At 58.1% G+C, this 15,605-nt stretch overlaps 1 protein-coding gene across 6 annotated transcripts in view; it reads right to left on the bottom strand.

Annotated features, from left to right (window-relative positions):
- Positions 1 to 15,605, bottom strand: part of MAD1L1 (mitotic arrest deficient 1 like 1) — a 222,584-nt gene that overhangs the window by 37,499 nt on the left and 169,480 nt on the right. For all 6 annotated transcript variants that reach the window (XM_081134495.1, XM_081134493.1, XM_081134496.1 and 3 more), the window contains one exon: positions 11,445 to 11,535. In XM_081134495.1, coding sequence (XP_080990621.1) covers positions 11,445 to 11,535 — 91 coding nt within the window. The remainder of the gene's footprint in view (positions 1 to 11,444; positions 11,536 to 15,605) is intronic.

Below are 15,605 nucleotides of genomic sequence, written 5' to 3'. Positions count from 1 at the left end.
AGCACCCAGGAGAGACCAAGCCCAGGAGAGACCAGCAGCTACTGCCCACCAGCAGGAGACAAGTAACCGCTGTTGTAAGCCACTAAGCTTTGGGTCTTTGTAACAAAGCACCAAGTAACTAATGGGGCACCACACCTGAGGCCACAAAGGGCCTCCTGGTCCAACCATGTGGGGGACAGGTCCTTGGGAGGCCCCTGGGCCAGCGTCTTTGGGACTCTCCAAGGTAAGAGCAGGGCGGGGGGGGGGAAGCAGTGTCATGCCTCAACCTGCTCACTAAGGGAATGGGACACCTGTGTGGGGTCCTGTTTTCGGCAGCTCCTCCTGGGAGCTGGGAGCAGGCACTCAGTCTGCTGGGTGGAGGGCAGGCACAGGGTGCGCGTGGAGTCACCACTTGCTGAAAGGGGATGATAGTCGCTCACGTGGACTGAGCCAGGACTTGTTCCCGAGGGCTTGGTAAGAGGATGTGAGGCACAGGGGTCCCCAGTGGCGCCCCGCTGTGGGCATGGGGGGGTGCCCGAGGAGGAGCACCGTGGGGGCTGCAGTCAAGGCCAAGCAGGTGGGAGAAGAGTCGGGCGGCTTGCTGAGCTCTGCTGCTGAGCACCAGGTTTGAGAAGAGTGGGGAATGGCTGTAACAATCCGCTAAGCCTGTTGCCCTGTTTGATCACAGCTGAGGAGACTGTTGAGACGCTGATGAGAAATTCAAAAGGAAAAGTCCAGCACCCCTTTGATGTGTGGGTGCTGTGACCGACCAAACTTGAGCACTGGCATCTGCTCAAGATCCTGCCAGGGTGGGGCACATGGCAGAGAAACCGGGGCCACACCCCAGGGGACGGGGCCCACACAGGCAGCCACGACAGGGTCTGAGCAGTGCCAGGGAATGGGGCTTGAGCATCAGTCACATGATTCTGAGACAAGGTGGGGGGTTCTCAAGTCCAGAGAGGGCAAGAGGCTTGCCTGAAACCAGCACACCTGGGGCAGGGCAGGGCAGGGCTGGCCGGGGGCTCCCTGTGGGCCTGTGCAGGGGCTCCTGCCCCTGAGCCCTGAGGCTCCGCGTCTCCTCCGTGGCGTGGATTTCTGTGCATCCCCAGGTGAATAGCCGTGTCCCTCCACATCCAGGACGGCTGTGCGAGCATCCTGAGTCCCATGGGGACGGGGTGGACAGTGGGCTGGTGTTCAAGTCCTGCCTCTAACCTGCTGGTGGCCCTGAGCCTCCTGTGCTTGCCAGGCCTCAGCTTCCTTTCTGTGCAAGGGAGTCTGGAGAACTTGATCTTCAAGGACCTTTTGGGTCCAGTGCTCCAAACACGAGAGGACAACCTCCCAAAAGCCCCTGACTGGCCTGTGGATGGACCTGCTGTGGAGCAGCCATGGCCACCCAGGGCCAGGCAAAGGAAACGCCGCCCCCTGGCTGTGCCCCAGGGGAGGGCGCCTGCCTTCCTGGACCCGCTGTGCATACTAAGAGACCCTGCTGGAACAAGGGAGAGACGCGAGGAGAATTAAAAAGCACAGTTAAATAACGGCCCATTCTCATGCATATTTATAAGTCACCCATCCTCAAACCTGAATCAATATCTCTCCAAGCTGGAGGAAGCACAACTGGGGTTTAGGGGAGCAGGAGATTGGGCGCTCTGGGGGTGCTGGCAGGTCTGGGGGGCAGCTCAGGGGAGAGCGGGAGCTCTGAGGGTGCCCATGGGTCTGGGCAGGCAGAGCTGGACCTACTAGATGGGTTGTGTACCCCTCCCAGGCCCCCGCCATGGTGACCTTGTCCCCTGCCACATCCCAGTCTGAGACCAGCTTGCACAGGCCCAGGGCTGGTGCTCTGTGCTCAGGAGCTACATGACCTTGGGAAGGTCCCTCAGGTGCTGGCCTCGCATCCTACACACCTCACAGACTGGAGGGAGGGCTCTCACTCGGCATGTAGTGGGCTCGCACGGACACTCCCAGCTCTGAAGTTGTGAACACACAGCAGGCCAGGCCCCCAGGGCCAGCCCCTGGGGTGGTGTGCATGCTGAAGGTGAAGGGCGTGAGGATCAGGAAGCAGCATGGCCGGAACCCAGGTCTCTGGCACCAGGAGCGGCTGGCCTACCTCTTCACTCAAGGACCCAGAAAGGAAGGTCCAGAGAGGACAGGAGACCCACTCAGCTGCCCGGGACTGGTCACTGGGGGAGTGGTGGTGAAGAGAGGAGAGGCCCAGCTGGAGGCAGGAAAAGGGGTCTGGACAGAGGAGGGAAAAGAGGGCTCCTGGGCCCCAGCTGCAGGCCCCTGGGGACTGTCCTGCATCACAGGCGTGTCACTGAGGGGGCAGCTGCTCTCTAAGCCTTCCTCAGCCCCCCGGGCCATCTTGGCTGCCGGTGATCGTGTGGGCTGTGATCACATGGACTGAGCCCCTGCAGCCCCCCACCCCTCATTTATGCTCATCCCCCAAGACAGAGGCTTCATTTGGAAGCTGGCCACTTGGCATTCCCGTGGCTGAGGCGCCCTTGCAAAACAAACATGCGAGAGTACGGCCCACCACCTCTCAGTGGGCTGTCAGGGCTGAGGAATGATTTATGACGGCTGCTTTCTGTGCCACGGTGAGCCCAGGGCCCTGTGGCCCACCCTGAAGCGGCCAGCCCAAGCAGCGGCACAGGCGCTTGGGACCTCCTGTTCAAAGGCCCTCCTGGGAGATCCAGGAGTGGGGCAGGGGGAGGACAGCCAGGGTAGGGGGGCAGGGCCTGCAGGTCAGCACATGGGGGTGGGCCCTTCTCACACCATCCCCAGGGCTACCACCTCTTCCAACCCCCAACCAGGGGCCAGAGAAGGCAGCAGAGTGTGTTTATCCACCGTGGCAGGGTAAGGACCCCGGGCGCAAAGGTGGGTGTGGTAGGCTGTGCCCTGCGGCTGGCAGCAGCCATTCCAGAGGTGGCCACTGGGGGAGAGGCCCAGAGGGGCCTTGCCCAGCCAGGACTGCTGCGGTCCTCCCACTGCCAGCGGCTTCCTCAGGCAGGAAAAGCGCTGGGAGTCTCTGCAGCTGGCACAGATGCTCCTATCACTGGGAGGGAGACACGTGTCCAGCTGAGTGGAGACAGGGGTTGGTGCTCCAACAGGCACCATCAACACCACCACCACCAGCTAATGGCCTCTCCTCCCCGGAGACGAGGTAACACAGCTGAGAGGGGAGAACGAGAGGCCCAGCTGCTGTGCTCAGAGGGACAGACATTCCTCTTTGCTCCCACAAAACCCGGGTAGCTTGTGCCTACAAGCATGTGCCTCAAGCAGCTTTTCACAGTCAGTCCCAGCACCTGTGTGGGCCACTGGAGTCCCCCTTCTGAGACCATTCTTTTAGCATTTAGTGTTTTGTCCACAAACCCCTTTACAAAACCTTTCTGCAGGAGAAATTGTGCAATGGGCCAAAATCTCTCTTCAGGCTGTCAGGAAGCTCCCCTTCACCAGCAGTGTCAGCCTGGGGGTCAGAACATCAGCGACCTGTGCCTTGCGGGTCTCATGGCATCAGCTGGCGGGAATTCTTTGTGGAACAGTGGGGCCTCACTTAAATGAAACAGGTGATCCCAGATCCTAGACACTTACAGACCGATCAAACCCAACTTCCCCAGGCAACCCTGACCATTCTAGAACCTGCCAAGGAGAGCCCCGGGTGCTTGGACGGCTGACGTCCTGTGTCCTTCTCTGAGCCAGGGAAGGAGACCAGGAGCACAGGTCTGGCCAGGTCCTCACACGGCCTGCTTCCTTTCTCTCATATCATCCCGATTGGCTTACCTGTCTGTATTATCAGTCCATTATTTGTCTCTCCCTGTAGAACACAACCTCACAAAAGTTGGGGCCCTGGTTGCCTCACCCTCCACTGTATCCCTAGTTAGAGCAGTGCCCACACAGTGGAGGCCTGTAAAGTGGGCTGCCTCACCGAAGGGGCAGGGCTGGTCAGCATAGTCCCGGGGCATCCCTGCAGGGACCGTAAGACCTGAGCTCCCAAGATCCTTGCCTAAAAATGACAATTACACGTTATTTTTTATCACGTCTGATTTCTAGATTTGTAAAGTGTTGAGTCCCTAACTTTTTCAACTAAATGCTCTTCAAGGACCACATGCAGATAACGAGGTGTCACAGCCACGGCCCGAGACACCAAGGTTGGTGCACTGGAGGTGTCCCCGAGGGCCAGCAAGGATGCCGAGGCATGAGGGGCAGCCGCCCATGGCCGACGATGGCATTGCTCACTGTGCCTCCTGCCTCTTGGGTCTTGAGTTCAGTCAGCAGAGAGGCTGGACCAGTCCCGAGAGTAGAAAGGGAAAGACCCCCAGAGAGTGGCTCCACGGGCCCCTTGGGGAGGCTGTGCCGCCTCACCTGCACACGAGGGGCTGGGGCGGCTGGCTGGGCCCTGAGGACCACAGTGAGGCCTGCGGGCACTGGCTCTGGGCCCAGGGCCTCTGAGATGAGAAGGGGCTTAGTATTCAGGACACGTCAATCTTCTCATAAAAAATCAAAAGAAATCAGCGCCTGTGGAAATTTCTCTGCACAAATGCGCATCAACGAGCTGGCTTTTTTTAGTCCCGGCGTTAATAAACATGAGCAGTTCGGCGCCGCGGCGGTGGGGGCTTGGGCCTTTTCCTTCATTAAGTGTCCTGTTTTACATACAGCATTTGGGAGGGCAGGCCCGGGGCAGCAGGCCCTGGGTGAATGCTGAGCCCCCATGGGGTCCCTTGGTGGCCAGGACAGCCGGGATGCAGGGCCGTGCAGAGTGGGCACCCTCGGGGCATAAAGAGCCAGGTGTGGCCACCACGAGGCAGGTTACAAACCCTGTAAGTGGAATCCAGGATCCACACGTGAACTGTAGGCAATGTGACTGAAGAAGACACCTGCCCATGATAAAAGCAAACAAGGTGCGACACGAGATGTAGTCCCACAGGAAACGTGCAGGACGGATACGTCTGTGTGAACTGTTCCGGCGGCACAGAGAGGGCCCCCCCACATGGGCAGAACGTGACACCCTTGTGTAGGCAGAGCAAACACCCTAGGGGTCTTCTCCAGATGCCATCTTTACATTTCATGAAATCTAGCAAAATTCAAAATGGGGGGGACTTTATTTCTAAAGTCCATGTAGAAATAAACGAGAGCTGCTGGGAGAATTCTGTGAAGAGTCATGTGGGGGGCGGAATGACATATCGGACATGGAAACACTGAAGGCATCAATCAGAACCACCCAGAACTGGGCCCGGACGGAGACACAACTACGAAAGACAAGAGAAAACAAATAGACCCGGAGAGCGTGAGGTCTGGTGCAGGAGGCAGGAGGCTCTTGCACCCGTGAGGACAGGACAGGCTTTCATTGGAGGTTTGGGGGTAAGTGGGAGGAGTCTTTTCAAAAAAGATTGAGATCTTACCTTCTAAACATCAAAACCACTGACAAATTCCATGTCAATCACAGGCTGAAATGTAGAAAATGAAACCACCAGAAAACCAGAAGAAACCATGGTAAAAACAGATCCAAAGCCCAGACACCTCCCCTCCAAAAAAGGTACATACAAATGAATCTACATAAAAACTTAAAAATAAAAAACTGCTTTGGAAAAAAAATACCTCAGGCAAAGTCAAAAGATAAATGATAAATAGGGAAAATATATTCATAACTTAAAACCAGCCCAACTCCTTAATATACAAACAGCTTTAAGAAATCAACAAGAGGACCAATAATTGGTTTGAAAAATGGACCAAGAGTATGAAGTACTGAAGAACCCTCACTCTCACGTGAAACACGTATGAAGTACCGAAGAACCCTCTCACATGAAACATGTATGAAGTACCAAAGAACCCTCACTCTCACATGACACACGTATGAAGTACCAAAGAACCCTCACTCTCACGTGACACACGTATGAAGTACTAAAGAACCCTCACTCTCATGTGAAACATGTATGAAGTACTGAAGAACCCTCACTCTCATGTGTAACACGTTTGAAGTAACAAAGAACCCTCACTCTCATGCGAAACGTATGAAGCACTGAAGAACCCCCACTCTCGCGTGTAACAGGTATGAAGTACGGAAGAACCCTCACTCTCACATGTAACACGTATGAAGTACTGAAGAATGCTCACTCTCACACGTAACATGTATGAACGCACTGGTGAACCCTCACTCCCATATATAACATGTATGAAGTAGCCTCACTCTCACAAGTAACATGCATGAACGTGCTGAAGGTCCCCCACTCTCCTGTATAACAAAGACTAAAAGACTAACCCTAAGACTACACTGAGCCTTCTCACCTACTGGACCAGGGGAGCCTCAATGTCCGACTGCACTGCTGAGGCTGGGGACACGGTGGCCGCCCAGGCTGCTGGCACGACACTGTCCTGCTGCGTTGGTGGTGAGCACTGACGCTGTGAGAACCTGGTGGCACTGCCAGAACACCCACAGGTGCCCTTTCGGCCATCACCCCTCCTCTGGAAGTCAGTCCGCACAGACTTGCACGCGGGCAGTGCCGCGCTGCGGACACTCAGCAGGGCCTCGTTTGTGCTCACCTGCATTAACGGCAGCTGGCTGGACAGATGAGGGCACACCCCACAGAGAGCCCCACGCACAGGCGGGAAGGCCGCCCGAGTCGGCAAGCGACGAGGAGGGGTGCAGGATGGTTGGGAAACAGGTTTTCCCTCGAGTTAAAAGGGAGTGGGCAGCCAGGGTATGTTAGGAAGGAAAACCACCATTCAACCACGTTCCCCTCTGAGAGAATTACACAAAATGCTCCACGTGCACAATCCGCTTGTCCTCACAACCCCAGGAGCAGCCACTGCACCTGGTTTCCAAGGAGGAGCTGGGACTCCGGTCACGTCGAGCGAGGTTGGAAACGCACCTCTGGGCACGCTGCCCTGCTGCCAGCACCCGCCCATGGGCGCCCTGCTCCAGTGCACTGGCTGAAAGCCAGGCCTGAGGCTGATGCTGTCCAGGTGACCACACACAGGTCTTGGGATGTGAGCCTAATGACTCGGGGGGGGTTCCTGAGCTGGACCCCAGGGATGGGCAGTTGCTCCAGACAGAGCTGGTCTAGGAGCTCGGAAGTGTGGGATGCGGGCCAGGGCCAGGGGCAGGGTGGGACGCAGAGGGGCACTGAGGGAAGCCAGCCGAGCAGCCTGGCAGCTCGAGTCTGCTGGCCCCACAGCACCGGGTCTTGACTTCCTGCGGCTCTGGCTCCTCCATGATGGTGGGTGGGAAGATGGGAGGTGGCAGCAGGGCAACGGGCCCAGAGGCGCGTCCTCGCCCAGACGTCCCAGGCTTTCAAGGAAGAAATGGCGGCTCAGGGGGCAGGATGGGTCTGAACCTCTGCTGGGGGAGATGGAGCCCAGCTGGCGGCAGTTAGTGGGGGACATGACTGTCACCTCCCGCCATGTGGAAGATCACTGGCTCCTGGGCCTCTGGGCTGCTTCACTGGCACAGAGGGGTGACAGAACCCCTTCCTCGGTGCCCATGAACGTCAGTGAAGATGCCCAGCAGGGTCAGGTCCAGAGAGTGCTCCCTGCACGCCAATGAGGAGCTGCCCAGGGTTACCTCAAGGGGGACATGCAGCAAAGGCCAGTGCTGGCAGCCGCAGGACAGCATGGCCACTGTCAGCTGAGCACCCCTGTGCTCCAGGCGTCGGCCCACAGGAGGAGACACCCTCAGAGCTCTATCAGACCCTGGGCTTCGAGCCCTGCTCACCCAGGAAAACACAATCTCCCACCGGAACAATGTCTGGCACACGCCCCAAGCCCAGGCGGCGCCTGGCACCAAGGCCTGCAGGGCTCTGCCCCCTCAAGGAGCAACACCCAGGGAACATTCCAGAAGTGTAGGCAGACCATTAGGAAACACCCTGTCTAGTTGGGGGCAGGGTGTGCGCAAGGGCCTGGTCAACAGCTGGAGGAGCCACGGGAACAACTGGAGCCAAGTGGGTATCTGATGAAGGGCAAGGTCTGCTTTGGGCTCAGGGCTCCCGGCAGCTGGACACAGGTGGGAATGGGTGGGTGGGGGAGGGACTGCTGTTCAAGGGCTGACAAGTTTGCCGCTGGAGCCACAGGCTGTGTGACAGGGACCAGCGGGGGCTGGGGGGCCTCACAGATCGATGGGGTGAGGGCACTGGGGTGAGAGGAGTGGCAAAGCCCCCCCTGCACCGTATTGGGGAAGGAGGCGGAGGCTGGGAGTCTATGATTAGACAGCGCTGCCAGTCTGGTGATGCAGGGACAGGAGCGGGCATGGGCAGTGAGCTTTCTGCTCACAGGGAACCCAGCAATTTTCTACCCACTCCATTTCCAAAAAAGTTACATTTATTAAAATGTCACTGGGCTGCAGTCTGGCCCCCTTCCTGAGTGCACTGCAGGCTGGCTGGGGCAGGCAGGGCCTCTGAGGGACAGCGGCCACGCGGGCTCCCACGCCGGCCACCAACCTCCTGCGCAAGCATCGTGACTGGGCAGCTCTGAGGGACAGCAGGCTGGGCGCAAACCTCGGAGATGAATTCTGCTTAATTACACGCATGCTGAAGCATTTACAGGGAAGGGTACAGATGTTGACAATTTGCTTTAAAATGCATAAAAAAAATTAAAGAGGATGGGTGGGTGGAGAGACACATCACAAAGCGATCACAGTGAGTCGTCTGTGATGGGTCGGATGGTGGGTAAACGGGTTCATGTGAAACTCTTTCAACTTTACTGCAGTGTGAGACGTTCATGAGACACTGGGGAAAATCCAGCAGGCTCCACTTTGGTGCCTGGGACGGGGCACAGAGCCTGAGCATGGCAGGCTGTGTGCCCCTCACCCCTGGGAGGTGGTGTCCAGCCCAGGTCTGCTGCCTAATGGACAAGTGTCCACCAGGCCCAGAGCTGGGTGCATCTGGCCCTCTGGACTGACACTTCAGGTGCTCCAGGCGCTTGTGGCCTTGATGGTCCCCAAATGTAGCCCATAAGAAACACAAATGTGGAAAACCACACGTCATCCTCACGGTGAGGCCTGACGATGGTCAGAGACCACGTTCTCTAGGCCCAGGAGGTGCCCTGGCTGGCAGCTGTCACCTGGCCTGCAGGGGAGTGGTGTCAGCTCTGTGTCGAGGTGAGCAGACCAAGACCAGGGCCACAGCTGGTGAGGGACAGAGTCACCACCACGCCCAGTGCCCACACTAAGAAGAGGGTCATTGGCTCTCTGTCTGAACAAGTGACATGAGTGCCCACTTGCTGCTGTTCTGCAAACATCTTCTTGGTTCTGGGAAACTGAGGCCAGTCACTCTCCAAGCCATTGGCCCAAGGCACCTGGAGCAAGAGGAGAGGACCACTGGGAAAGGATGGGTGGGCATGGGGAGGCTGCAGGATGGGGATAGAGGGGTTAGGTCTGGGGCACAAGGAATGCATTTCCCACTGTTTCCGAGTTCACATAGAGACAGTCTGCCTCCCAGAGCCCCTGACTCCTGCAGCCACACCAAGGATCCCAGGGCCCTCTGCCTCCAGACCCACACAGCTCCAGGTGGTTTGCTCAAGCTGTCTTTATTTGAGAACATGTTCAAACCCCATTCTGCCTCTAAAAAGGGGTGTCTGAGTTAGTCACTCATTTGTTGGCTAACTGTGGACCTCAGTCTCCCCATCTCTAAATGGGGGCTCCTAAGCTAGCAGTCTTCCTGATGGCTGGCAGGAAGTCCTACCTCCTTAAGCCACATCAAAAACGCACACAGGTCACCCCGGATGAGTGCGGGAACAGCCGAGCGCCCTCAGGGAGACCTGCTCAGGCCACACACCATGAGGGAGCCCCTGGAGGCTTCCCAGCCCGGAACAGGCTGCCACCGCATGAGCACACCCAGCTCTGAGCGGTAGCCGGAGCGGTTCCTCCCCGCCCAGCTGGGAACTAATTACAAGCAGTTCTAACTAGCGAGCGCCCTCTCCAAGCGCACGCTCCCAATTATGGCCGACGCAGCTGACTTTAATCAATCTTCCCTGAAGCAGCCCACCTTTCTGCTTCCCGAGGGGAGGGTGCAGCACAAGAACCCTCCAGCAGCAGGGCCGACACGGCCACGGCTAGGCCAGGCGAGCCACACGCTACGGCCCCTCCACCTCCTCATCAGCGGGGCCACAGCTGAGTGCAGTCAGGCCACCCGGAGGGCATCCCGTGCTCCTCGGCTGCTTCCCAGGCCCGGGGCGGACGAGGGGATGGGGCTTTTGCCCTCTCTATGGCCAAGCAGAAGCAGCAAGACGGACGTTAGGGCTGACAGAGCATCCACTGTGTGCCAGGTGTGGTGGGCGGGTGTGGCCCATCTCCCCACAGCGCCATGTGGGCACCACTATCCTGATTTGAACCCCCTGCGGGCTCCAAGGGCAAAGCCCTGACAGGCCTGCAGCCACCCAGCCAAGGGGCGGGCCGGGTTCCAGCTGACCTTGGGGCCTCGGATGCCGGACCCCCCATGGAACCCCATTTCCACGAGCCAGTCATTCACTGGCACGCCCATTTCCCCACCACTAGGACTGGCCCCCGAGCCAGACCTTAGGGCTTTCTTGTCCTGCTGCCACAACCAGGATGATGGCCGTCCACCCGAGTCCTGGCCTCTGCCTGTCTGCCTTGCCCTGGTGCTGGTGGGTGCCCTTGCCCACAGCAGGAAAAAGAACGATTTCAGCTGGATTCACCGACGCCGACTGTGGGAGGCCCGAGCAGCCATCAGCCGTGATCTCAGGCTGCGCAGGATTAAAGAGCCAGAAAACATCCCCAACCCAACTGACATGGCTGCTGACGGGCGGCTGGGAATTCACCTGCCAACAGCCCAGTTCTCCAGCTGAGGACTGCGGCCCAATTAAACGGTCTGAGCTGACAGGTCCAGGGCTGAGCACAGTCCGGCCACGGCTCTCTGCGCCTTGCTTTATCAAAGTTGTCACTTCTACCATCTCCAGGAATTGGTAATAAAAACGGGATTTGATTTACCTCTAATAGGTGTCAAGATAAAATCAATGGCCTGTCCAAAATCTGGGTGATCGCAAACCTGCAGGTTTCCTGCCACAGAACAATTTAAACGGGAGGGTAAAAACAAAACCAGAGTAAAAGCGAACGGCGTCAACAGCAGTGTGGCTTCATGACTGCAGCAGGGGGATGGGCTTGGGCACGAACCCAACCCACACCAAGACGGCCTCATCCGCTGGGCCTGTCCGCCCACATGCCATGTGGGCACACGCATGGGGAGGCAGACACACAGACTGCAGGCGCTGGGGCCACGGAGCACCGAGGACGGTGGGGCCAGGACAGCGCAGCCTTTGGCAGGATGTCCCCTCTGCAGGGCTCTGGGACACACACTCTCGGTCAGCGAGGGGTGTGGGTGTGCGAGTAGGTCCCTGGTTGAGTGTAGTGTGAGAGAGAAAATGGGATGTGTGGGTGCAGGCACACAGACACGCACAGGAGAGGGGACCGGGAGGCTGGGGCCCACTGGCTCCAGGACGGCGCCACAGGGCTGCGGTGTGCTCACCTGCAGGGTGAGGTGCTCCAGCTGCGCTTCCAGGCGCCTCTTCTCCTCCTCCAGACGGCCCCGCTCCCCTTCCAGCTCCTCCACCTTCAACCTGCAAGGAGAGCGAGACCCAGGAGTGAGGCCCGGACAGCACATCCACTGCTGCCCTCGCCTCAGGGAGACAGGTGGAAGGTCACGAGACGAGGCCGCGAGTTCTATTCCCAAATACACGTGTGAGAATGTGACGTTGACGGAGGGCGTTGGAAAAACCCTGTGGAAGTGCCCAAGCAGAGGATGGCGGAGCCCACGGCACCTGTCAGATGGAGAAGTCCTGATGGGGGACCACAGCTAAGCAGAAGCGGGACAGGTGGGGCCCAGGTGAGAGGTGGGGCCGCACCCTGTGGAGGACAAGAGTCTCTAGAAACGAGGAGACACGCAGAGCACGGTGCGGGAGAAGGGGCAGAGAGGGGCTCTGGGGGACGGTGGGGAGTTCCTTCCCCGTGAGCCTGGGTGGGGTCACCTCCAGGAGGCCACCTCCTGTGGGCAGGGCTGTGCCTTCAAGGGACAGGCTGGGTGGGGAGCCCTGCAAGGCCCTTTGTGAAATGGTATTATGATTCTGAAGGCTCGTGAACAAGTGTCCTCGAGGGCTAAATTCAAATAAGCATCTGTGTGTAGCTGCAGACGTGTTAATAAAACGGTGTGATCCATCCTGGCCGTCAGAGAACAAACCCACATAAATAAACCTGTGCGTTTAAGTGGGCACTTCTCCTTGTTCTCCTTTCCAGGCAACTGTCACCGGGGGAGAGAGAGTGTGCACGTGAGCGCGTGTGTGCGTGTGCGTGAGTGTGAGTACAAGTGAGTGCATGTGTGTGTGTGCACATGAGCGCGTGTGTACGTGAGCGTGAGTACGAGTGCGTGTGTGTGTGCACGTGAGCGCGTGTGAGTGTGTGTGCTCGTGAGTGTGTGAGCGTGCGTATGAGCATGCGTGTGAGTGCATGCGTGTGTGCATGAGTATACGTGTGTGTGTGTGCGTGTGTGTGCGTAAGTGTGAGCATACATGGGTGAGTGTATGTGCGTGTGTGTAGAAATCAGCTACAGAGAGGCGGTTGTTGTCTTGCCTAAAAAATCTCTAATGAACACACCACACGCCCTGGAAAACTCCCGAGCGAAGGTTTGCTTTTGCCCACGGGGAGGCTACAAAACGGCCTGGACAGGAGAGCCCGGGAACCGGAGGCACAGCTGGAAAAGGAGCCTCTGGCCCGAGATGCTGCTGTCCAGGCTGATCGTCCACCGGTCCCAGACCCACACCCTGCCCTGCTGGCTGCCCCTGACCAGAGCTCTGCCGCCACTGTCACTGTTGGCGTCTCTGTCCCGTTAGACGGCCGCTTGTGTTTCCAGTGCTGAGCAGTGTCGGGCTCACGGCAGACACCGGTGACCACGCCTTTAAACAAACGTCAAAGTCCTCAGCAGGGACTGGAGCGTGGAGAGGGTGACGGCCCCAGCTCTGGGTCAGTCACATGAGGAGCGGCGTCCTGCTATGGACTGAATGTCCCTGCCCCCCCGCCCTGGGTTGAAGCCCTAACACCCAGCGTGTGGTTTGGAGGTGGGTTTTTGCAGGTAACTAGGGTTATTCAAGGTCATGAGGGTGGGGCCCTTGGGAGCTAGAAACAGCGTTAAGGGGGCTCTGGAGGCGGGGCCCCGAGGGAAGAGCATGTTTCTGAAAACTGGAGAGAGCTGATCTGTTACGGGATCACAGGGAGGTGGCCATCTTCAGTGCTTGTGGGAGGCAGAAGTGGATGCGGTCAGAGTGCCTGTTTGCTGAGGACATGGCGAAGCAAAGCGCTGAACAAGCAGCTGGGTCCCTCCTGCTGACAGTAAAATGTAAAGCGAAGGAGATGAACTGAGGAGGGAGTTGCAAGTCCGGTGAGGAGAGGCCGTCAGCACCGTGGTCTCCTCCCCATCCCCAGAACCTCGGTGTCTGCGGGAGACACAGCCGGGCAGCAGACGGGCCAGCTGGGCGGTGCTGTGAAACGAAGACGAGAGGGGCACAGGACACGGGACGCGGAGGCCAGGCACCGGGACCCGGTGCCTGGACCAGCAGCGCTGGGCGAGCACGCGAGGCTGCAGGTGACTCAGCGGAGACACTGCAGTGAGCAGGGTGGGCATCGCAGTGCAGCCCCCAGAGGAGGCCGTGAGTGCAGGGAGCTCTCTGCACCATTTCTGCAAGTTTTCCAAGCGAAACCATTCCGGAACCAACAGCTGGCAAGGAAGGAGAGCAGGGAGGGGCGGAGGGAGGCGGGAGTGGCTCTATCAGTCGCCAACGCAGTCGACTCTGGAGCCGATACCAGACACTGCGCACAGAGAAGGGGCACGAGGTCAGCGTGAAAGGGCAATTCACCAGGACCCACAGCCCTATTTGTATCTGCTCCTAAAAGCCAAGCGTCCAGATATGGGAAGAAAAACTGACAGAACTGGAGGGAGAAACAGGCAACCCATGTGCAGCTGGGGGCTTGAAGGCCCTTCTGCGTCACAGACAGACCGGGACGGAAGGGCAGCCAGGCACAGGACCGGCGCCGCATCACAACCAGGCCCCAGGGACCTCAGAGCACCCCCTTCCCCAACGCAGAGCGTATTCCTGGGCAGCTGACAAGTTCAATGAAGTTTAAACACTGAAATTATACAAACTCTATTCACAGAGCACCGTGGAACCAAACCAGACATCAGTCCAGACGGGGAGTCTGTACCCGTGTGGGGACGTGACACGCGGTGGAAGGAAGACCAACAGAGCTGGTGTTTTACTGAATGAGAACGAGACCAGGACGTTTTGGGACGTGTGGGGTGCGGGTGGAGCCGTGCTAGGGAACTGCCTACGTTAGAGACCGCAAATCAGTCACCTAAGCTCCCACTTTAAGAAATGAGCGCCCGGCCGGCGTGTCTCAGCGGGTGAGCGTCAACCTGGGATCCAGGTGATCGGGGTTCGAGTCCCGGTCGGGGCACAGGCCCGGGCTGTGGGCTCCATCCCCAGTCGGCGTGCAGGAGGTGCCGGTCAGTGACTCTCTCTCATCGTTGGTGTTTCTCTCCCTCCCTCTCCTTTCCTCTCTGAAATCAATAAAGTCATATATAATAATAATAAAAAAAAGAAATGAGAAAAGGGGAGACACTGAAAGGAGGCAGAAGCAAGGACATGAAAGCAGGAACCACTGAAGCTAAAAATAGAAAAACAATGAGAGAAAAGAAAGAAAGAAAAAACACTGGTTTGTTTTCTTGAAGAGACCAACTAAATTGCAAAGCAGCCGGGACGTGTCGGCGGCGGGAAGGGGACACTCCCCCGCAGGCCCTGCAAGCGGCTTGGCGCACACGCGGAGCCCGGGTACAACGCACTAGCTGTGCAAAGCCCACAACACCCCACTCGCCCATGACAGAGCACACCCTGAACATGACGCGTCCCAAACACGCGACACTGCTGGGCTGACCCTCCCCTAACAGAGCTACCCAGGCCTACGGGGTTTTACCGGGTGTGAAGCTTAAAGAAGAAATGATGCTAATTCTACAGAAACTCCTCAGGAAATGGAAGAGAAGGAACATTCCCGAGTCCCTCCTGAGGCCAGCAAACCAGACAAGGGCAGTGCCATGGAAGAACCACAGACCAGCGTCCTCATGGACACGGACCCAGAGATCAGCAAACATCGGCGGGTGGGTCCCATGACACTCTCGAACAACACACCACACCCGGGCGGGTTTATCTCGGGACGACAGGCAGCTCAGCGCTGACAGATGAACCAGGGTCGGCCACCGTACGGAAGTCCAAAGGAAAAACCACATGATCCTGCCACCCGAGCCAGGAAAGGAGGGACTTGAGAAAACTCAACGTCCATTCACGACAAACCGAGAAGAGATGGGCACTTGTACATCGCAACCAAGACACCTGGAAAAGCCCCGGCACACATCACGGTCGCGGTGAGGACCGCGGTCCCCAGGCCAGGAGCCAGGCAGGGCCGCCCGCCCTCCCCTCCACCTCCTCATGGCACCGGAGGTCACCACCAGCGCAGGACACCCCCCCGGAGAACAGGACACAACACTGACCACGTCTACAGACAACAGAACATCTATGCAGAAAACTGCAAGGAATCGACCAAATACAAAGACTGAAACCCTCAGAGGGTTTAGTAACCCAGGTAAGCT

This window comes from Miniopterus schreibersii (genome assembly GCF_964146895.1).
Source record: "Miniopterus schreibersii genome assembly, chromosome: 4".
In the NCBI taxonomy this organism is placed as follows: domain Eukaryota; kingdom Metazoa; phylum Chordata; class Mammalia; order Chiroptera; family Miniopteridae; genus Miniopterus; species Miniopterus schreibersii.
This window is presented reverse-complemented; position numbering and strand designations above follow the sequence as displayed.